Below are 24,652 nucleotides of genomic sequence, written 5' to 3' on the forward strand. Positions count from 1 at the left end.
AGTTCCTCTAGGCCTCGTTCAAAGGTCAACCAATCGTGATTTGTAATCTGTCAGATAGAGTCCAAGTTGACATAATTAGACAGTCTTTGAATTCCCAGAAAGAGGAATAAAAGGAAGGAAAGATTCATGCAATCTAGACAAGGGATGTTTTCTCGATTTGTCTTAGACCCTCTGTATATAATTGAAAAGTTTGTACTCCTTTTTTCTCATAATATTTATTTTTCTCTTTTTTTGCAATAGTACTCATAATCACGATTTTCTTTGACTTCCCTTTCCTTTAAGTTTACTTTATTTGAATACACCATACTAACTCCAGTGAGGGAAACCAACCTTTTGTTTGTCCTTTTGTACCCCTGAGGAAGTCAGTGGGATATTATCCACAAGACGAAACACGTGTTGGTTACATTTGTGGTTTGGACTGGCTGTAATGTTGCTGACCATGGAATGCAGCACTGTAAATAAAGTGAAGAAGTTTCTATGACAATATACTGGTGGACTTGCTTTGAATTGGACACCTGCTCAGGATAAAACCATGTCTGTAATGACATTTGGGGGCGTTGTTGTCTGCAAATCCTGAAACGTTGGATGGCCGTTTCTCATTATCCTTTTCAGCAACTGGAAATCTTGTACTATGTAACTTTGTAACGACTTGGGGCATAATTTGGTCATGCTACTTTTCATTTTTGTTGTATTAATGTATTTAATAAATTGAGCTCTGTTTTAACCAGTGCTACTAAGGAAGTTCCTATAATTGGCATCACAGCATTTCCAGCACTGTTGTACGCTGGCGTTGCCATCCCTATGAACCGCACACCCAACACCCTGCGTAAGTTGATTGATTCTTTGGTTAATTTTATGGCAGAATTAGATTTGTCTACCACCTATAGCAAATCACAGATTTTGACCTGTGGTTCCAGGAGATGTAGGGTGCCCCCTCTGGCTTGTAGGAACAAGTGGCTAATCAGTGTCCATAATTACTCGAATTTGAGGATTGTTTGACACTTCTGGTACCTGGGATTCCCATGTTGCTGCCAGTGTCCTAAAACTATGTAGGGCAATAGGTGCACTTTTGTGTGCATACAAGTTGCAATGTTACGGCGCAGGAGTATGGGGTTATTCAAATATTCTCTCCAGGTCGAGAAAAATCAACTGTGTAGATGCCTGTTGCTTTTACTGTATAGCAGTTCTCATTTTATTTGTCATGAATAGCTGGGTTTGCCATATTTAGAGAATTTTGTCAAATTAGCTACAATTAATTTATGGCCTTTGAATGGAGCCAATCCTGAAGCAAAGTGAATAAGGCTACTATTAAGAATTGCTTATTATTACCCAAGGGCTTATCCATCCTGTGGCTCGCATATATCAAATCTACCCTGGGAATCTTAAGCCTATATGAGCAGTTTTTCCTCGCATTCTCCCATAAGTAAGAAGGATAAAACAGCAGTGAAATCTCTTTTTTTGTGGAAACGGCAAACCTTAAGGGAGAGCACTGAATGTTGTAACGTTACATTGCAAGCCCATCCTAATTTGAAAGACGTTTGCTTGGAGCCTTAGTTGTTATGGGAAATGAGAAGGTGGGGGAGAGATTGCTTTCAGTTTATTTCAGGGCGGGCAGTGTTCACCCCTTACTTAGTTTTTTTCATTGGGATTGTATGGTGTATCTCAGGTGGGTGCCTGTCCCTGCAATGGTAATTCCGAACACCCAGTTACCTTTTGTCTTGTTTGTACATTTTATGAATTTTTACTAGACAGTTTTATTACCGCTTTTGAGGATACTCTGTTTTACACAATGTAGTGTGGCTTTACACTATTTGCAATTGCTATGGAGTGAAGAGGCTTTTTTCGCAGTCAGCCCCTTTTTGAAATCTGCTGTCTTCTCAAGTAAAAGTATAGGTGATTGAACTGTTTGAAAATGTCTCAAAAGTATTGCTCGCTTGGATTTTTTGCCTTTGGATTTGATTAATTTAATTTCAATTTATTATCATGCATGTTTTGTATATTACTATTACTGTCAGCTGTTGGTTTTAGGCTTTGATTTTTGATAAATTATTGCAACTTTTTAATGTTTTATTCTTTGACTCTGATTTGCAAATAATGAAGAATTGATTGAATAGTAAACTGATTTTCAGGACTATCATATCGAGCCCTTTAGAGGTGTTTTTTGGAGCTCTGCCCGGGTAGTATGGAGGCTTTGGCTTACCTTTACGGTTTTTTGTAGGGTTTGGGAGATATGACCCTGATGCTTGTCACAGAAAATAACTTTAAAAACAAACTCCATATGTGGAGTAATGTTGCTGGTATCTAAAGGGTCATTAGCTGAGGTATCTTTATTTCTTCAACTGCGTGGTTTGGAAGATGTTTTTCTTTCCTGCATTTGGTTGATGAAGGATATTTAGAACCATTTGTGAGATAAACATTACAATTTAATTATTCTATCACCTTCCAACCCATCAGGTTTGTATTTATTTCTAAGTGCCCTGTTTTGGGGATTTTGTTTTTCTAAGCCACAATTATGTTCTTGTATGCTTACATATTTCTAATAACCTAAAGAACAATGTTTTTTACTCTACTGTTAACTTTTTATTATGTGCATTTTGATTTATAGGCTTTTAATTAATATTGAATTATTGTGGAGTAAATGTATTTGAAGATTTTGTTGAGTGATATGGTGTTGCCCTATAGCCACTTTGCAGTTCTGAGAAGACCGCTGATGTGGGCAACTTGAGGGATGTTTGTATTACACAATCACATAGTTCATTGATTTGTCAAAAATGTTTATAGAATCTGGTATGTGCATCTTTTGACAGTCTACAGATCATAAGTGGCTTTCATGTGCTATGAACATCCCAGATCTTATTTGATCAGTAGTCTGAGACAAATCTCCCATCTGGCATGCTGAGCTCCTCAGCAGGGCCTCAGCATTAGCGGGACCTGGATCCAGATCTACAAAGGTTCCGAAGCAGCTCGCTGTCTGGCGTAAAGCGCTTTGACGTCTCATCACGAGTAGTAAGCGCTATATAAATGCAGTTACAATTTAATTGTCACTCTTCTTTGTTGCCTCCTAATTGGCCAGCGTGTGGCTTAGAGTCACTTACTGTTTCTTCTGTGGTGCAGGGACCAAGCACAGATTTATTCATCTTAACTTGTGTCCCTCTGCTGATCATGCTGTAATTCAGGTACTGTTTGCTTTGTCAGTGTTTCTGTGTCCGCCTCCCCACTCGCCTGTTTGTGTCTCTCTATGTTGTTCTTCTTTACTTATTGTTCTGACAGCACAGACAATTCTTAAATTCTTAAATAATATATTGATATTGTTCAATCTTTAATTTATTATCGCTTACAGGGTAAGGCCCTGTTTCTGCGCTGGATACTTCTCACCTCCGGTGATGGATCTTTGAATATCCTATTATTAATCAAGAAGCAAATTCGACATCGCAAATTTAAATCGCAGTTCACAGTTTTAAGTTCAGTTAATGATGAGCGTTTGGATAAGTTTTCAAAACATTTATTCTCATTAAGAGATTAGTAAGTTTCTCTTTTTATTCTTTATTCAAATTTGTCAAGTAAACAAGTATACAGACATCTCATAAAAACATTTGGCTACAACCAGTAATCAAATAATGCATCAAGCGTGCTCCATAAAGGAATACATCCCTATTATAAAGAAGAGGACCAGCATTTTTAGAGTTTATTAGAACTCATGAAGAGTTCTATTTTCACGGAAAATAGTTAGATTAACGCGTTTGATGCGCCCGTCGGCCGTCGCGAGCACTACCTCCGTAGTGCTGCGCACGTCCGTTGCCCGACGCGGCTCCGCCCGCGCAAGAATTTACTTGCACCCGCGGCGGATTTTACGCCGCGGTTAACAGGTTAAAGGAGCACGAAGCTCAAAGCCAAATTTAAAGCAGCAGAACTTCCCATAAAGTGTAGTTTATGAAACTCAGCTGAGTCTCATTAAATCCAATTGAATCAACATACAGTTGCAGTAGCAATATGTAAAAATAAAGTCTAAAACAAAAGTAAGGAATAAACATAAGCAGCTGTAGCCACAACTGTCAAGAGTCTGGCAAGGGAAATAGGAAAAAGCATAATACCTCTACCTAGGAACACACATTAATATACAAGACAAAAATACATATTGCAGACATTGCAGCAGGCTTCTTCCAACGTGGACCAGTTAGGTGGAAGCGCTTGTCTGTGAGCAGGTACAGCTCCTCCATTCCCACGAACATACATGCGGCTTGCAAAGTTTACCACAAACTGAGCTACAGACATTCTTAGGTAGTTAAATTCTGGAAACATAAGCCTCCATTCCCATTGGGATGGGTACACATGTTAGGCTTCTAAAACAAATGTTTCACTGTGAGAACAATGAACTATACTAAATAAATGAAACATCCATTTGTAAATTGACTGTTAGGTAAAGTAGTTTATTTAATACAAACAAGAAATATTCTTTAAAAAGCACAACTATTCTACTCAAACATTATGTGAGACATGAGAAACAGGAAGTTCTTGTCATTTAAGAATAAAATGTTGCTTTATAAAAGTAATACATGTGTCAAACTGGAATATTCTGCAGGTATGACGAGCATTTCTAAGCATCTCACATTAAGGCCGAGCTTTCATTTGACGTTGTGCACATTTCAGTAATTTTAGGTTTGCTTCTATTTAAAGGAAACTTGCTTTTTAGCTTTTCTGTGGTCTAAACAGACAATTATGACTGCCTATCTAAAATCGGCTCACTTTGAATGGGTGTCATTTCAGCTTTGAATTTTACATTAATCATTGCACATTTAGCTGCTAAACTAAATAATTTGCGTCTTATTTTGTGGACCTTATCAGTTGTTTTTTACACCCCCACCTGAATTGTCCGTGTTTCTTTATCCAGTCTACCCTGCCCCTGTTTTTGGAGCTGCTTTATCTCCTTCCACCACCTCCGATCATGCAGGTTTACCGCCTCCCTTTTTCATGCTGCTTTAACCCCCTATCCCCTCTGTTGTACTGCTTTTCCCATAACTTTTAGCCATGTTGTATGGCTGAAAGTTATGAAAAAATAGTGCTGTTTTGCATTAGAGCGCTATTAAAAAGCTCTAAAACATGGCCAGTTGGGGTGAGCCACAATAAGAACTTCTTTCGCTACATCAGCCTGGACCGAGCCTATCGGGGCAGGGCTCATTAGTGCAATGAGGCATGTTTGTAGTGTGTCAGGTACATTAGATACTCCAGCTTGTAGCCCAGCTGAGGAGCCTTAGAAAACATGAGTTGTGTTCAACATGTCAGTAGTAGTACATGATACCGCCTGGTGAAAAGAGCCTTAGTCACGGGTGACTGTATAACGTCTCTCTGTAAAAGGACAACAAGGGATTTTGCGATGTAAAAATATTATAGCCATGGTATTTAGTGATCAATGAGGTGACTATCATAATGATGTAAGTCAGGGCCGGACTTGCCGTGGCGGGCACAGAGCGTTTATCCGGTAGGCTGGAAGGGTGGGGGCCGGTTTTGGACCGGTGGGGCAAGGTTTTTGTTACTGGGGGCCGGTTTTGCAGCAAACAAAATCGGCCCCTTGTAACAAAAGCGCACGCAGCAGCAGTGTTTGTTTTACTTTCCGTGATGCATTTTTAGTTATTAAGTGGAGGTTAATATTAAAATACAATATATTGTTTTGCTCTGCAGGCCCGTTCGGTGAAAGAGATGATCAACAAGTGTTTATCCAAAAGGTTGTGCCTGTGACGAACAAGCTCTTCGTTAGGCTGTCTTCCAGTGGGAAAAGGTAATATACACTGTGCTGGCATGGATAGCATGTTTTACGATCAATCACCGCAGTACAGACTAGGACTGCTCAGTGATTTAGCCTCCTACCCTGTGATGCAGTGGTCTGAAGCTCACAAGTTTGAACTCTGGCAAGGCTGAGTCTCCCTTCCATCCTGCAGAGTTTATTAAATACAGTGGCATTAAATTGTGTAATAATATCTGTTTTTTGTAGAGCATCGAAGCAGCACGAGTGTGGTGTGAGGCACAATAAAAAAACAAGGTGTTCTTGTGGATATGCAGTGTTTGATTATAGAAAATTATTAATTTCGAGTTGAACTTGTACAGTGTTCACAGTATGAATTTGTAGTTCTGATGGATACTTCTAAAAGCGGATTGCTCACCTTGTGAATAACCCTAGGCGCCAGACTAGATCTGCTGACTTTTTTTCTCAGCAGTTCCCTCGTGTGCCAGTAGGTGGTGTCATGTTGCTCTGCGTCAGGTCCATCCTACCTCCGAAGTGACTTTGGGGCCACAATATAACTGCAATCTATGAGCGTCAACACATGTCAGTAACACACCCTCAGAAGATCCATCTCCAATGTCTCAGCTTGTCGTATGATGCAAAGTAATGTAACAAAAGCACTTGGATGAATCTGAATGCCATCCAGGACTGCAAAGTCAAACTCTGTGTTGTTGAGAACCCTAGGAGGGCCTGCCCTTTGTCCAAATAGAGGTTGTCGATGCGCTCTTGGGACCAAGGAAGTTCTCATGAGAGGTCATCATTCCAATCCCGATCCTCAGGTAAGTTCAAAATGGGAAAAATACAAACATGGCTCCCCTTCTACTTGCCACTCGCGTCTGAAAAAAATTCCATGGGCATCAGGGTTCCTCCAGATCTCAGTCATCCACTACAGAACAACCCCCTTTCCAGTTTCTGGGTCTATGGGCGCTTTTGCAGAAGATTCAAGCCTGTTGTGAGTTTTTGGTAGCATTCGTAACCCTTGGTCGCACCTTCGGACTCCACGTATCTGAGGAGGCCTCCATTCGGGTTACTGCTGGCAGATCCATCCCAGACTGTAGTTCTTGACCCCACTCTGGGGCCCACCCAAACTTTGGTGCCAGAGCCTGCTCCAACTCCATGTACGGTTCTGTGTGGCAATGCCACCAGCAAAGCTATGCCGTTGATGGCAGAGTCCATTGTCCTTTTAGGCTTGAAAGCAAATCTGTCACAACAACTATTGAAGTCACTTCCATCACCATCTCTTACTCAACCCATTATGATTCTGACACGCTTCTGCTACCTCACAGATTTTCCGACTTGGAGCCACATGAAGACAATGACTGCAATGATGCATCGCAAATATAGAATGATAAAAAACATTTTCTGGACCTCCAAGAGACCAGTTGCCTTGACATTTCATCTGACATTGGCCCCAGTTCTCCACCATGGCCCTCTACAGAACAATATGTCTCATTCGCTATGGTGATTAGAAGGGTGGCAGATGTTCTTGACCTCCAGCTTCTCTCAATGGAGGATAAAACAAAATGTACTTACTGAAGTTTTGCATGGCAGACCTCTTCAGAACAACCCCTTCCATTTAATGAGGCACTCACAGACACCCTTTTGGGCACCCAGGTGAAGCCAGGATCTTGCCTGCCTGTCAATAGAAAAATAGGGGGGGGGTGGGGACCCACCTTTCATCCTGCAGCACCCAACACCAGAGAGCTTTGTGATTCTGGCTTGCACACATTGGACTCCAAATAGAGGCATTCAGGAAACATATGTTCTCATCTGTCAGCCTTGCCCTATAGTCTTTAAATTAGAGTTGCCTCCTGGGGCGTTACTCAAGCACATGGTGAGCGATATCTTGTCCCAGACGACCTTTAATGCCACCCTCCAGCAAGTAATTCATGATGTTAAGACATAGCAATGTATGTGGTACGTTAGGGTCTGAACACCACTGATTGTCAGGGCAGGGCAGTGGGTACCGTTGTCGTGCTTTGACGACACTTCTTCTTTTCTCCCTTTCATTAACCCAGCAAGGCCTGTCTGTGGCCACAGTTAAGGGTTGTCAGCCTTATTGGCTTTTTTATTGTTCCCCGATCAGCCATCTCTGTTTAAATATCCTGTTGTAATGCGTTTTCTAAAAGGGCTAACACAGGTTTCCATTAAAACGTCTATGATGCCCCAATGGGGTCTGAATTTGGTTCTCACATTTTTTATGTGAACTCCATATGAGCTAATATGCTTGTATTCTATAAGGTTACTGACCCTGAAGACAGTGTTCCTCATAGAGATAACATCTGCTCATTGTGTGAGTTAGTTACACTCTGTCCAGCAACGATAAACAACCGCCTTTCCACATTGGGCAGTCTATAACTGCCATCATTCTTTGCCCCTTCTCAACCATCCTAGGAGGAAGAAAGATTCCATTGATTAGGCACAAACAGAGCGCTGGACTTCTACATTTATTGCACCAAGGACCATTGGGTAGACAATTTGCTCTTCATTGGGTTCTCTAGGATAAAGAAGGGTAGAGCAGTGCAGAAACCAACCATCTCCATAAATTCTGCTATGGATTTGCCAGAAAACAGCCTCCTGAGGGCATGCAAGCCCATTCTACCCAAGCCAAGGATACCACCACTGCGCTGGTGTGTGGAGTCTTGGTCATATGCCAGGCTGCTTCTTACACAAAGTACTACTGTTTGGATAGCCAGGTCTATTGGGAGGGGTATTGTGGTCATTAAGTCTGAGTCATTCCACATCCTCACCACCTGGGGAGGTACTGTTTTGATATCTTTCACAAGGTAAGGAAACTGCTGTTGGAAGTGTCCATCAGAAGAACAAGGTACTTACCTTCAGTAGCATTCTTTCTGGTGGATAATATGTCTATCTGCAGATTCCTCACCGACCCTGCCGCCTCCCCGCTCTGTGGAATGGCCTCCTTTGGTCCAAATTAAAAATACTTCATTTAGAGATCTGCACGATTGATCACTAAAGGCCCTGCTTCTAACAGTGTAGATAGATATCAGAAAGAAACTGACGTTGATGCATGGAGGTGGCAGTTATATTGTGGACTCGACATCACTTCCGGGGCGGAAGAACCTGACCTTGAACTGCAAGATGCCACCCACTAGTGCGTAAAGAATTGCTGTAAAAAAAATCTCTTGATTCAGTATGGTACATGGGGTTATTCCTAAGGTGAGGAATCTGTTAGGTAGAATATCCACCGGAAACAGTGTTATTGAAGGTAAGTAACTTATTTTTTTACTATCCTTTTTGTTAATGTTACATAACTTTCCAAAGACTTATTCTTTTAAGTAAGGCGGCAGTAGATGGGTATATACAACCAAATTATTACAGCCAGTTTGGGGTTTGGGGCACAGGAAGCACCTACTCCCAACCTTTTATACATGTCATGTCTGTACCCTACATTGTTGTCTGTTGCCGACACATTGATTATTGATCTTTTAATATCTCCGCTAGTTATCCCAAGATTTCAATTTAACTGCAAATAGTTAATGTATTTCTACTTCTGTGTACAGTAGGTTAATGGAGGCCTGGACTTTGAAAGAGGGAATAGATTATGTATAGAAGCTTACTAATGGTTAGCAGAAGGACCATGCTTGATTGGTATAGTGCACTACCTGCGTCACCATAATGAGATCATATTGATACTCCTATTGAGTCTTTAAATATATCATACCATGTGCAAGATCATGGGGCACTTCTGATAATCTTACCTAATATATTACCTTTCTGCAAGCAACATTAACTAATATATTTTTCTTTTTTTAAAAAAAAACCTCTGATTAGATTCTCATGATCTAACTCCTCCCTCCACTCTCCTCCTTAGTCCAACTGACATTACCAACAAGCCGAACTATCTGACCACACCACTACCCAAGGTCAATTTTCTGCAATTTGATAATAAGCATCTTCTTCTGTATTCAGCTTACCAGGACGTGCTTTACTGAGGTACTCTGTAGACTTGCCCAATATGTGTTCTTCATTCATGCTTCATGCTTCATCTCCACTCTACACTCAGTACTTCCTCTTGCATCACACATTTTCTTTCACTGTACACATTTCTCTAGCCAATCTGAACTCTGCTCTTCCTTAGATACATTCTCATCATCGGCAGGAAGGCGAGAAGGGAAATTTACCTTTTAGAATTTTAGAGTGGATACAGGTTTCACCCAAAAACAATTCTCCTGCACTCTTTATTGCACTTCCAATCCTTGAAGTCACTTGCTGTCTCCTTTAGTGCTAAAGAAATTAACTAACAGCTTGTGATTGATTTATAAGCTGAACTCAGTGCTCCACAAATGGGATATAAAGTGATTACCACTCCAAGTAAGAACTTTGTGCTCAATTACAGAATGACTAGATTCAGACCCTCTCATGGTCTCTATGTAAAATGTACCCTTTTTCTTCCACTGCTCACATTAGCACTGCTAACCCTCACCCTCACTCTACCCCCGGAACCCACATCGATTTGTATTCCAGGCCTTGGTATCAGGTGTTTCAAGTGAGGAAGCCATAAAAGTATCACCCTGTGTAATTTTAAAGACTTGCCCCATTCTTTGCTACACACAAATTTGCTGTAAAATTCAGACAGTCCCACAAACAATCTCTGTTGTTCTTCATTCATAGGTCTCAGTGCATCCTTTAGTGCTGTGATCAAACTTTCCTTACATTCTACATCCTTATTCGTGATATCAAACCACATATCAAATTGTCTACAATCTGGATGGGTGCAGAGGAGTTGAGGAACACAATTCCCCTTGAGACAGTGGCAAGCCCGACTCATACAACGGCAATATGGGCCGGCTCTGGGGAACAATGGACATTCTCTCCTTACTGAACTCTATCTGCCTTGATTTGTGACACAGGTATATAGCAGTTATGGCAGGCATGGACTTGTTGAGTTACCTTGCTAATTATTGTGTAATGATTATGCGGCCCGGCCCTTCTCGGGGCATTAAATAGAACTGCATGCAGGGGGGAGGGAGGGACGAGACACCGCATCCCCCCACTTTTCTACGTTTAGTTAGTTTGTTGGGCGACAGGCACTCTGCATTGTTAGATTTATGGGCAGTTCCGAGCCCGGAGTGCAGGGGAGTAGGGAGGGGGGTAGTTGGGTTGGGGATTTTGGCCTTTTATATGTTCTTGCTGAATCAACACAGTCTATTTGCTTCTTATTAGAGGAATATATGGTATACACATGTCCTGATGACTACACAATGGGACAAGAGTATTAAAATGATAAGTTGGAACGTCAACAGCCTTGGGGACAAAGTTAAACTTTATGTAGTATTGCAGCATACGACATGCCCCAGATGTTGTCCTGCTCCAAGAAACGCATTTGGTGGGTGACTCCTGTAAGGCTCTAAACAGATGGGGCTACAAGTTGGGGGCCCACTCAGGTTTTACCACGGGTTCCAGGGGAGTTGGCATAATGCTGAGAAATTCCTTTCCACTAACTGTACACTCCACCTGGTCTGATGACTGGGGTAGGTACATAGCGATCACGGGACAGTGGGAGGAGAATACATTATCGCTCATGTCTGTATATGTGCCATCTGGCCTTCAAAGCAGCACCTTTAAAGACCTGGGGTCTGCATTGCTATCACTCCCAGACGGACTCCTACTAATAGTGGGAGGAGACTTCAATTCAATGGTTTCAGGCACACTAGACCGACACCAGCCCCGAGAGCTCGACCCATCGTACCGATGGCTACCTGACTTTCTAGAGACCTTAGGCCTAACAGACGTCTGGAGAGCTTACCACCCAGATAGTATCCAGCACAGTTTTCACTCAGGGGCTCATCACAGCTTGTCCCGTATAGACTACCTGCTCGTCCCTGCACCCCACATCACACATGTCCAAGAAATAAGGCACATAGTGCGGGGCATCTCCGATCACTCCCTGATATTGGTCCAGTTAGTTATTGGTCAGCAAAGGGTGGGTAGAGTTGCCCCCATCAATCCTTGGCATCTCCGAAACCCAGAAGTCCGAAAGTTATTGCTCACAGCGATATACCAATATTTCCAGGGAAACGAAGGGTCGGTTGAATCCCCCAGACCCTGTGGGAAGCATTTAAATCAGTAATAAGGGGGCCGGGGTGCGAAAATAGAAACTAAAGGAGGTGGTTGACGCAGAGAACTAAGTTCTTCGACTGGAAGAAGAGCTAGGTGAAGAGGTGACTCGGTAGAAATTACGTGTCCTTCAACTCAAAAGAGACGACTACAAGGCGATAGTGACTGCTAGAGCCAAAACAATAGGGATGGAAAAACAGGGCAGAGTGTACGATCTTGGGAACAAGGCGGGGAAGTTGATCGCATGGCTGGATAAGAAGGAGCTAGCGAGCAGGCTGATGCCAGAGCTGATAGACGGGGTAAGTCAGTCGATCACTGACCCCCAGGACCGCACGAGTACACCATACACCGAAGAAGACATAGCCCTTCCATCCCTTTCAGCGGACGACTTAGGTCTGCTGGAGTGCGATTTTTCCAATGACGAAATAGCCCAAGCGATCAGGAGTCTCCAATCGGGCATGGCTCTAATGGTCTACCTATTGAGCTTTATAAACTCTGAGCGGATAAATTAGCCCTATACATGCGTGCCATGTTTGAGGAGAGCAAGAGGCTGGGGGTACTTCCACTAGACCAAAGGATAGCAACACTAGTCACCATCCAAAAGGAGGGCAAGCCTAAGACTGACTGTGCCTCTTACAGGCCTATCTCCCTACTAAATGCGGAACCTAAAATATTAGCCAAACTTCTAGCAAACCAACTTGCGAAAGTAGTCAGCAGACTGGTGCACCCAGACCATCAGGCTTCATGCCCTAGGGAAAACAGCGCTAAACTTGCGTAGAGTGCATGGAGTTATGGGAGGCTAGCCACAATCCAGAAAGCGGCAATAATAGTCTCACTAGATGCCACAATGGCATTCGACACCGTCGATTGGCCATACCTTTTCGCAAACCTCACAAAAATGGGGTTCGGGCCTAGCTTTATCCAATAGGTCAGACTCCTCTACTCGAGCCCCTATCCCAAGTTGTAGTCAACAACAAAAAATCCGAAGTGTTTAAGCTGAGTCGAGGGACTCGCCAGGGCTGTCCATTGTCCCCCCTCCTCTTCGCCCTGGTGTTGGATCCGTTGGCAGCATGGATCGCAGTGATCCAGTGATACGAGGACTGCGATGGTCATGAACCTGAGAAGACCGCATTTCATTGTACGCGGACGACATTCTCCTGTTTTCGGCCTCCCCCAAAGCATCACTCGTGAGTGTGCTCAACATTTTTGCAACCTTTGGCAGATACTCCGGATACTCAATCAACTGGAGCAAGTGAATACTATATTTCCTCAGCGGACCCCCTGCCTGCCCTTCCAAAGGGCTGCCCAGTGAAGATCACCACAGTGGGCTTTAAGTACTTGGACATTTTTGTCACCTCAGCCTCTAAACGCCAATTCGATCGCTACCTGCTCCCACCCTTGCAAAGATTGAAGCGGGACATTGTAAGCTGGAAGGCACTCCCACTCTCAATGCTGGGCAGGGCGTCCCTTTTCAAAATGATGTCCCTGCCCCGCTTCTTATACGGGCTGCAAAACTCCCCCGACTTGGTTCCCACAAGATACTTTACAGAGATCGAGAGCCTGCAGAGAGACTTGCTGTGGAATAGGAAACCCCGCATAGCACTAGTTAAACTTAACCTAAGCTGGTATGATGGAGGAATTGGTCTCCTGGACCTTAAAAAATATTATTGGGCAGCCCACCTTGCTGCCATCAACCACTGTACTTACTGTCGCGCGGATGATCCGGGCTATGCCATGGATAGGTGGCTGCTGCCAGGAGGGAACTATAATAGAGTACTATATTCTAAACCCCGGCGACTTTCCCTGAAAGGGCCGACTAAACATTCAGTTCAATTCTGGCATGCCGCGACTAGAAGCCTGGGGTGGGAGCAGACACTTACACTGGCAACTCCTCTATGGGATACAGAGGCACTAGGCAACTTGTGGACATCGAAGGGGTTCGATAAATGGGACCTAATTGGGATCTCCAAAATGGGGGACCTATGAGTGAAGGGCGAAATTAAACCATTTTACTCCCTACAACAAGAGTGCGACTTCACCCCTCCAGAATACTCACCCCTTGAAGATCGGCTGCTTGACGGCTATCTACCAATGAAGGCTATATCGCTGATGTATAAAAAACTGATTAATAATACTGCGGACCCTCTCCAACAGACGAGAGAAAAGTGGGAAGGAGACGGTTTAGAGCTAGATGACGAGGAGTGGCAAGAGGCTGTTGCCTCCCCAAGAGAAGTAGCCATATCAGCCAGGCTACGACTCGTCCAACTCAAAATTCTGCATAGGTTGTATATTACAGGGCCCTATCTAGTGCGAATGGGAAGAGCAGAGAAGGGGGACTGCAGGAGATAATGCGGTCAGGAGGGAACCTTCATGCATATACTGTGGGAATGTGACCACATTCAGCAATACTGGCGCAAAATACATGACATCCTCAGTGAAGTACTCGCACTCACCATTCATCCGGAAGCAAAGAGATGTCTTTTGAACGTGTGGGAGCCCACAGACCTGAACAGTAAACGCATACTCTGGGTAACACTGGGCCTGATGATAGCAAAGAGAAACATCGCACAGCTATGGGGGGGCTACACACTCGCCCAAAATGGTGCATGTTCTGGGAAAAGACAGTGTACGTGGCACGGGGATGTCCCCAAAAATGGTCCTCCATTTGGAATGAATGGAATGTCTATCGCGGGAATGTCTGTACCACCCCCACCCTGCCCCCCCCCCCCCCCCCCCCACCACCACCACCACGAGTGCTCCTCTACATGATGATCCTCCTTCGCCGTGAATGATATAACGAGTCAAGAGCAGTGGCTCAGGAACTGGTCAAACTGTGATTACCATGTACTATTCAATTACCTCCTCATTGATGTAATATGTGTTGTCGATTCTATATGTTCAATAAAAAGAATTATTAAAAAACAATTGTCCACAATCTCCAGGAAATCCTTGCATTTGTCACACTTGAGGGGAATTTTACTGCTCTATGGAATTCTTTCCACGCTTTCTAACACTTGATCGTGCTCACTCTCATTTGCCCTTACACAAGGATGTTGTCTTTGAAAATATCTTTTTTTGTTTTACTGAAATAGCAGAATGTAAACAGACAATTTAAAAAAACATGGTGCTGATATAACATTAAGGCGAATCCGACACTGGGAGCGTTATGCGATCTTCATATGATTCGCCTTAACGTAATTAGATACTTTTGCTCCGAATTCCTATTGATATGTTACACTGGCCTTCTGGATAGACACATTATTTACATCGTGTGCATCACTCCCTTTTTCCAACTTTGAATTCTGGATGAGTTTTGGATGAACTTGCTACTCCTAATTGGAATGTCACTCTGGCAATATACACATTTATTTTCTTGGGATGCTCCCCTAAAGTGTACCTCTGTCCTGCTGATGACCTTAGAATTACATAGGTCGAAACGCCATTGATTTCCTTTTTGCCATTTGTTCTATGTTTTACACAGTATATTATGTTGTGAATCATGTTTTCTGTGTTATTATGCGAGCACCATGTTTTTGTAATTGTCTGTTTAGATTCTGCTATTGCAGTAAAAAATATATTTTTGTAATAACCTTTTTTGTTGGGTATCCCTTCTTCTCTTTCAGTCTTTGTTTGCCTTAAAAGAATCTTTCTTTATTTTACCAATTTTTTTGTATTACTTATTGCAAACTTATTTTTCTTGTTATATATTTTTTCTCGAACCATTTTAGCTTTAATATAGTTTATTTACCTCAGGTTTGGGAAATAGGGTTATCCGCTGTTTGTTGTAATCTGTCTTGGAAAATATTCCATGACATCAGTTCACGCAACTGTGCATTGCCATCTGAAAACTGCTGATATAACATAAGGGCATCCAGTTACAATGATAGTGTGTGAGCTAGAATAAGCTTGATTACGTGACACAATGAAGTCAAATAATGAATCCCTGTAGCGCTCTGACTGGTGATATGCAGGGGACATGTCTAACATCATGCAAAGCAGGTCTACCTTCTGCAATGCCAACATTTCTGCTATATTGGAAGTGGGTGGTGGTCTACCTAAATTTTGGCATTGAGATTGTGCAAGTCCATCAGCATTCTAGGTGTCTGAATGGACTTGCACGCCGAAAGTACAGGTGCCATCCCTTGTGAACTTTCAATTTACTATGTGATGTCTTGATTGCTTAACTTATTTAATTCTGTGCAAAGCCCTCAATTCTACCAGTACCCTCTGTACTTTTTGCACAGAAGGTGTTAGATCCTTTTTCAAACAAATCTTGTTATTAAATTCTTTGAAATTCCCCAAATTGAACATCACCCATCTAGTTCTTTGTATGCCTCTGACTCCTTTTAACGCACAACACCCGGTCCTGGTGATGGGTGTAAGATAATGTTTAGCCCTTTCTGCTTCTTCCAAACAACAAACCATGACTAGCAACATGCGTAACTCAATTTGTCTGTTTGAGCTTAATAAACTCGTCATTAAATTCTCCCACAACTTCATTGGATTACTTTTCATGTGTCCCTTCAGCACCAACCCTGTGAATTTATATATATGTACTTCTCCATGCAATTTATATGGGGGACGACAAAGTGCCATGATCTGTAGATCAACCCCACTTACCGTCATTGTGCAAAATGGAGCATTGCACTTTTTTTTTTATTGGAAAGCACAAAACCCTCTCTTCTTCTACACCCTCCTCTCCCTGTTTGTTTTGGCGACTCACAATGTTTTTGCTATTGTCAACTTTGTAAACTCATGCAAAAAAGCCCTTCTTGTTACACTTTTTAACCTGAATGTTGCATGGTTGTACATCATTGTGCTTTCTGGATGAAATTTACTCCCACACCTATTAAAGCAACGTGTTGTACTCTCTTTAACTCACATGTTCCCTTCTAAACCGATTGTTGTGCCACAATGGACCTTAATGTGCCCTGACTTTTCTCATGTGTACTCCTTTTGAGCTGATGCACAGCTGCTCATTGCATATTTTGATACAGAAGATGGTGGTTTTCCTCATCTCAATCACTTCAGCTTGTTGTGATGTCAATCTGAAGTTATCGCGATGAGGAAAACAGTCTTCCAGACAAACTGGTTCTGAGGACTAAGGCGGCTTTCTTGCTGAAAGGTGGCACTCCTTTTTATATTGGACAATCTATCGTTCTTTGTCCCGCCTCACCCCTCGAAGGAGGATGAGAGACTCCATCGGCTAAGCCCCGTAAGATATTTAAGCTTTTTCATCGATCACACCAAAAACCATTGGGTCAGCTTTTTGAGGGGTTCTGTTATGCAAGAAAGATAAGTCAGTCCAGAGAAGGACTTTGTCAAGGCAGATAGTCCTCTGCTTTATGATATGCTATGTGATGGCCAAAAAGCAGCCTCCGGAAGGCCTGAGGCGCATTCCACCATTGTTAATACTGCTACCACTGCATTAGCAAGCAGAGTGCTTACTCTTGACATCAGTCAGACCATCACGTGGGCATTAATTGCACACGTTTACAAAGCACTACTGCCTTGACAGCCAGGTCCAACAGTAAGGACATTTCGTCTGTTTGGTCCTGAAGGACTTTTTGATCTAAGCCGACTACACAAGCCCTCCACTTTGGGAAGTACTAATTTGGTATCAATTCTAAAGGTGAGGAATCTGCAGTTCAAAAATCAAGTTGCTCACCTTCTGTAACACTTTTCTGGTAGATACTCTTTCTAACTGGAGGTTCTTTATCGCCCCCAACTCTCCATTCTGTGGCTTTTTATAATGTCTAAAAAGGTCCCAATTTAGGGACCTGTACACTGGTGCCAACAATTTTTAAATGCTCTGCATCTGAGGCGCCTATATGGGGCTTCTTTCCATCACTTCAGTGGCAGAACGAAGTTAAGTCTGAGCCACACAACGCCATCTGGCAGCATGCAGGAGCACAGCAATGAAACGTTGCGCATCCAGTCTGGTAAATATTCTAAAGGTGAGGATTCTGTGATGAGATAGAACATTTACCAGAAACAGTGTTACCCAAGGTAAGTAACTTGTTTATTGGAACAAACACCAAGACCTATGATTTCCCACAATATTGTAGACCTTTGAGATTGGGTATTATCCCAGTACATCAGTCTTGTTGCTGTCCAACCTGTGGAACATTTGCATTACATGGGCAGCATCATAACTTTTATAAGTGACAGATGTTTCCTTTTCCAAGTGATAAATGCTTATTGAGTGCTATTGGCGTCTCTCAGTCTGGCACTGCCTTAACTGTTTCTGCCTTATCTTGTGCCCAAGTAACTTTATCATTGTTTTTTCCTGCCTTTTAAATTTGACATTCCACTCTGTGAATGGATATGTTGTTTGTGGTTGAGAAACCCAAAGCGTCCAATCAGTTTTTTTATGAAATATATTTTATGAGCAATTCTACGCACGGACTGAACATTTATTTGCCAAGTAAATGAAGAGTAATTGGGGCATATTAGCGGGAAGCTCAGAGATAAAATGTTAAAGAATGTATTTATTGTAATAGGCAAATAAAATCCAAATGTGATCCTCATAGATACCCCTATGTAGGAAACTGCCTTTCAAATGCTGCCATAAAAAGTGAAAATATTTGGATTTCCTTTTTAGGATCTGTGAGATCCAGGCTGTTGACTGCACCACCATTACTTCGTTTACTGTACGAGAATGTGAAGGTTCTAGCAGAATGGGGTCAAGGCCACGACGCTACCTCTTCACGGGGCACTCAAACGGAAGTATTCAAATGTGGGATCTGACTACCGCCATGGACATGGTGAACAAAAGTGAAGACAAAGGTATGTGCATTTGGGATTTCTTCACATTATTTCTGCTCATGTTGTTATTGAATTCATTCAGTGCAACTTTTATGTTCAATTACTTATTCATCATGTACCTTTTTTTCTTAGATGTTGGGGGTCCTACAGAAGAGGAACTGCTTAAACTTCTAGATCAGTGTGATCTGAGCACATCTCGGTGTGCCACGCCTAACATTAGCCCAGCCACTTCGGTACTTCAACAAAATCACCTACGTGATTCTAACACTAGGTAAACAACTTAGCTACTTAAACTTTATTGTGAAATGCTGATTACAGTTTTCTTGTAGATATTTGAAAATTAGATTTTCTCAATTGTGAATAACCATACTGTTATTTTGTTGAATTCTGGTGTAATGGGGATGCACATAAATTACTTTGATCAATTAGTATTACAGATCTTTAATTGAAACAACTTATATAAAAAAAGAGAAAAAAACTACTTTGTAGAAGGATGGCTGAGGGTAAAACAAATTAATGAGGAAAATCAGCAAGAGAGTTGTGATGTTACACTAATATTTCAAATGAGTGTGAAGCAGTTTAGTAGTACTGCTCCAAGAGGTGAGCGTTTAAACGTTTTCGGAAGCAGAGTACGTCCACAGTTATAGATTTGGATCTTGGCGCTATAACTTAAAAATCCTTTATAGATTCATTCTTCTAAGTATCCTTGTAAGTACCGATCAAAGCATCCTTCGCTTGTTTTCTTACTCAATGCTGTGCTTTTTTGATGTATGAAATACTGAATGGCTTTCGTTCAGTGAGAGGATGGAGGAAGAAGAAAGCGAAATAGGGAGCTGGCGGTAAAGTTTTAATACAGAAGGGTTAGTTGTTGAGCCATTTTCCTCTAAGAGTCTGAGCATATAGGTACTTTTAATTTGAAGCTTTATTGAATTGGTAGCATTCTCATTGCATTTGTTTGAACCCTTGTTGCTCCATCTCTTTAAGCACATTGTAGTTGCTTCGGGATCCTACTCCAGATGGTGTCTCACAACTGGGTGGTAGTTGTGCACTTTACTAACTAAAACCCATTTAGATTCATGTGCTTGGCTGGAGAGATATACTTTCCAATATTTCATAAATCTTTTGAATTCTTTGCAGCCAGAAAGCAGTGAGGGGTGTAAAGAGAAAATTTAATTTGTGATCGGGTAAAGAAAATCTTTAGGACTGCTCAACAATAATGCACTTTAGAAATGTGTGGGTCTGAATACAACTTATACGTTTGGGCCTTGTGATTAATAGCACCAGCATGGTGGCATTTATGTATATGTTATTTCAATACCACAAACCTAGCCTAAAGGCGGAGGAGCACTCTGCATGGCCATGCACCATACAGCTGCATATGCCTTCCTCACCAAACTCATAAATTCTACACATCTGATAGAGACTTTTAGCTGCAGATTCTGTACCTTAGACTATTCTCCAGGTGTCAGACTGGATCTGAAAATGTTCGTACCCCTGCACACCGGTAAGTGGCATAGTTCAGCTCTGCATGCATTGTCAGCATCGTCCGCCTTGAAGTGACGTAGGTTCTTTCCTTTCCATGAAAATCAGTGCAGATTCGGAGCAAGATACCCCCTGTAACCTTGTAACTGATATTTTTCAAGACTTAAATCCTGGTGTGAGGGATGTCCACCAAAAAGGCAAGTTTTAAGCCAAGCGGCGCTTGTTACCGTCCGATGTCGGTGAGGGACCTGCATTCTGTTTGCCTTTGATGTCTGGAGTGCAATCACCATGTCAAGATGTGAGAAGTTTACAGCACCATGTTTCCTAAGGAGCTGAGGGAGTAGTCCCTCATGCTCCTCGCTGCCGATCAAGCGCACGACACTCAGGATCTCAGTTGCGAGGAAGGTTTCGAGATCATTTGAGGGGTAGTACCCAGCGATCCTCGTCGCACTCTAAGTTGCCTGGGAAGTCAGATAAGTCCCTCAAGAAAAAGAAAAAGTGGAAGAGGTCTTCAGATGAGTTGCGGGCCGTCGGCACTCATTGCCTAGCTCTGTGGTGGAGCCTGGGCCGTTTTCATGCCTCCTTGAGTTTCCAGAAGCCGAAGGGACCCCCACCCAACTAAAAGAATTGCCATGCACCTCCACTTTGAGGAGAGGCCCCCACTGGTTTTATGCTGGCAGGTTTGCTCTTCCCCCGAGCACACCTGAATACCGAAGGATACACTGGTCATTGTACTGGCTCAGGAGTACTCGCATCATTGTTGCGTGGCTCACAGCACCTTTCATATTTCCAAATTGGATTGGTTGCCGCTATTCGTGTAATTAGGTTACCGCGCCTCTCCATACCAGTGCCCTCAATTGGGAATTGCCCCAATCCCACCCTACCTCCTTTGCTATGCGCCAAGACGCTCGAGTGATCTAACGTACCTCCATGCGACTGCAGTAATCCCTTCCTGGCATTATCGCAATTGCCTCATTGCTTGCCCCAGCTATTACGCTTGGCTAAATTTCCTCAGGCATGTAATTTTGATGTCCTGATGATGATCCCAATATTGTTTCTACGGGATAGAAACATTGTCGAATTTATATGCACCGTAAACGCAATTGAATTAATTACTGATGTGTAATGGTGTCTATACATTGTTTGCTTGTTGCATTTCTTTATACAAGTTGCAAGCATTTTTTGTCCTGCCTAAGCCTTTTTCTGAATTTGTGAATTTCTGTTCATTTGTGTCTTTGTTATATAGGTTGCGTTGGACTCAGGATTGTGTCCCACTTTATTCTTGTGCTTTATTTGATTTGATACATTATTACATTTTCTGTCCGGCTGGACAGCTTTAATATCGCTCTGATTTCAGGCCTATATTCATTGTTTTCTGTGTGAATCTCCCCCGTCAGGGACTATTTTGTAATTGTAACGTAATACTACGCAAGGTCCCTGACAATTACAATTGGGTTCCCTTGTTAATTAAACACGGCAGGTTTACTCTGGGCGCCAGTCGGGCCTCAAGGATCCAGTGACGAATCTGGAGCGGCACTGATTGTATAAACCTCCACCTTCCCTGGCAGCCGCTCTAGTGCCAAAACCACCCCATTATCATTTCTGACTCAGACACTGACCAGGACAGGCATCATCCGACGCCAATTGGGGGCAGTCACCTCATGTCAGAGTCAGTGCCTTATTCCTATGACAGGCCTGGATTGGATGATGATTGGGAGCGGTCTGCAGACCCTTATGTTTGCCAGCCATTAGAAGATCCTGAGGACGCCTGGTATGAGGATCTGGTGGATTCCAGTGGACTGGACACCTTCCCAGACACTCCCCCTACTGTGGCTACAGAGGAGGGTGCCTCATTTGCAATGGTGGTGCGGAGGGCAGCTAAGAGTCCAGGACCTTACGCTGCCCTCATTGGCAGTCAAGACAAACGTTTTGACTGAGGTGCTTCAACCAGTAGTTGCCCCCACCAAACCATTACTCCCATTTAATGAAGCTCGTCCTGATGTCCTAATCGGGGCCTAGTCCAAGCCCTGCACTGTGCGTAGGACGATTACCCGCTATCATCACCCTGCCCCAGTTCCCTCACCTAGGATCCCATCCTAGAGAGCTTGGTGGTCCAGGCCTCCACTTCCAAAATCAATCCTGGGGCATTCCCTACCACCCCACCGGATAGGGTATCCAAATGGCTGGATACCCTAGGGAAGAGGATGTTCTCTTCTGCCAGCTTGACACTGCGGTCAATGAGCACCATGTTCCTCTTGGGCTGATACTCACATACGAACTGGAACTCGGTTGTGCGAGTGCTGTCCATGGTTTTGGAGGAGGCCCAAGCCACACTCTGTCAAGCAATTGCTGATGGCAGAGATGCAGTCAAGTTCAAGATAAAATGTGGGCTGGATTTGACAGACTCACTGGGCAGAGCAATTTCATGGTTGGTGACCCTTAGGCACCATGCCTGGTTGAGAACCATTGGCTTTTCGGCGGATGTCCAGACCTCGGTCATTGACATACCCTTTGATGGCTTCTGTCTGTGTGTAGAGAAGGCAGAGTGCTTTAATAACATCAGGGTTACAGCCAGGTCCTTGGGCCTGTCTATGGCACCTCAACAACCCTAGTCTGCCTTTTGCCCCTTTTGTGGCCATGGAAGAGGCTTTCAACTGGGTCTCTACACTCCCAGCCACCTCAGCCAGCAAGTTTCCCAATCTTTTTTGGGGCCGAAGACGCAGTGCCCACAGCACACGTGGGACAGGTAGCCACAAGTTGGAACAGTCCACCACCCCCACCCGATGACAGCCACAGCTTCCAAAACCCTTTAGTTGGCCCTTCAACCATCGTGGGATTCCAGTGGGGAACATGATACTCCATCACCTGCACTACTTGAGGTCAATAAGATCGCACCTTTGGGTTTCCAGCTCATCCAAAGCGCTACTCGCCCTTTGTGACCAGCACTTGGTCAAGGTAACCACAGCCACAGAGAGGGTGCCCACATCAGAAGTAGGTCGTTGTTATTCCCACCACTTTCTGGTGCCCAAGAAGGACGGAGGTCTTTGTTCTCTTCTAGACCGGTGCCTTCTCAACATCTTCTTTAACAAGCATTTGCAATGCAATAGGTCTCGCATTTACGAGAGTTTGAGCTGTTGGCATTGTAAATGACAATGCCTTTTATTTATGTGTTTTTTAAAAAACAGATAAATAAAGGGCATTGTCATTTACAATGCCAGTAGCTTGAACTCTTGCAAGTGCGTTAGGAGAGAGCGTGTCCTGCCTTTTCCTGCCGGCAAGAGCAGGCAGTATCACGCTCTTTGAGAAAATAGTGCTCGGAGGCTGTAATTTAAGCCTACACTCAACAACACACATAACGGGGGATGTCCTCGTGGGAGGTTACCAAATGGGAAAAGGAGGTACTACTAAGCTTATTGACTAATATAAAGCCACAGTTTACAATGGACAATGACCCAAGCCAATGAAAAAACTGGACAGAGTTTCACATCCATATCTTAATACAACATGCCTTGGTCCAGGGCAGACAGGAATGAGCGACTGAGCATTTTAAATTTCTCCTTTGTAGGTCGTGCCTAAGCAGTGACCTGAGAGACTGGATGGTAACGTTGGACTTGCAGTACACGTATTTCCACATCACCTTCCTTGCGCCCACAGACCTTAGCTGCTTTTCACGGTGAGCCAAGAGTGTTTACAGTTTGCTATGCTCGCCTTCGGCCTTACCAGTGCCCCTCGGGTGTTCACGAAAGTGATGGCAGTGGTCACAACTCATCTTCATAGGTTAGGGGTTCCAGTCTTCCCCTACCTTGAGGATTGGTTGTTGAAGGCAAACTCACCCCAGGCTGTCATCCCACCTCCAGACTCTGGAAAACCTTCTGCATTTGCTGGGGTTCACTATCAACGTGCCGAAGGGGCGCATGACTCCTTCTCAGATGCTCCCTTTCATCGGAGTTGTACTGAACACGGTACAATTTTGGGCCTATTCTCCTCAGCTGCGAGTCCAGGATATTCAGGTTATGATATCAGTGTTTCAGCCTCTATCTGGAATTTTGGTGCAACTGACTCAGGCTGCTAGGCCTCTGTGCCTCCTCCATCCTGCTGTGACACATGCTCATAGGCATGTGCGAGCTCTGCAATGGGTCCAAAGTTTCCAATAGGTACAGCATCGGGAATCTCTCAGACGTAGTCCAGATCTCGGAGGGAACAGCAAAAGACCTGCAGTGGTGGCTGAGGACCCACGATTGGGTCTGTGGCAGATCCCTCCCTCTTCCCCAGCTGGAGCTGAGTGTAGTGAAAGATGCATCACTTCTGGGCAGAGGCTGCCATCTGAGAGAGGTGGAGATCAGAGGACTCTGGTCTCCAGTGTAATCCGGGCTCCACATCAACTTGTTGGAACTTCGAGCGATGCAGTTGGCATTGAAAGCCTTTCTTTGTTCAATCAGGGGAAGGCTGGTACAGGTGTTCACAGACATCACCACTGCCATGTGGTATTTCAACAAACCAAGCGGAGAGGCTTTGCACGTCGGGACATGGCTGGAACACCAGGGC

At 43.6% G+C, this 24,652-nt stretch overlaps 1 protein-coding gene across 1 annotated transcript in view; it reads left to right on the forward strand.

Annotated features, from left to right (window-relative positions):
• The window catches only part of KCTD3 (potassium channel tetramerization domain containing 3), a 340,096-nt gene that overhangs the window by 304,536 nt on the left and 10,908 nt on the right, over positions 1 to 24,652 (forward strand). The window contains exons 15-17 of the mRNA XM_085612922.1: positions 5,677 to 5,773; positions 18,462 to 18,646; positions 18,758 to 18,896. Coding sequence (XP_085469048.1) covers positions 5,677 to 5,773; positions 18,462 to 18,646; positions 18,758 to 18,896 — 421 coding nt within the window. The remainder of the gene's footprint in view (positions 1 to 5,676; positions 5,774 to 18,461; positions 18,647 to 18,757; positions 18,897 to 24,652) is intronic.

The sequence above is a fragment of the Triturus cristatus genome, chromosome 6 (assembly GCF_964204655.1).
Source record: "Triturus cristatus chromosome 6, aTriCri1.1, whole genome shotgun sequence".
Lineage (NCBI taxonomy): Eukaryota > Metazoa > Chordata > Amphibia > Caudata > Salamandridae > Triturus > Triturus cristatus.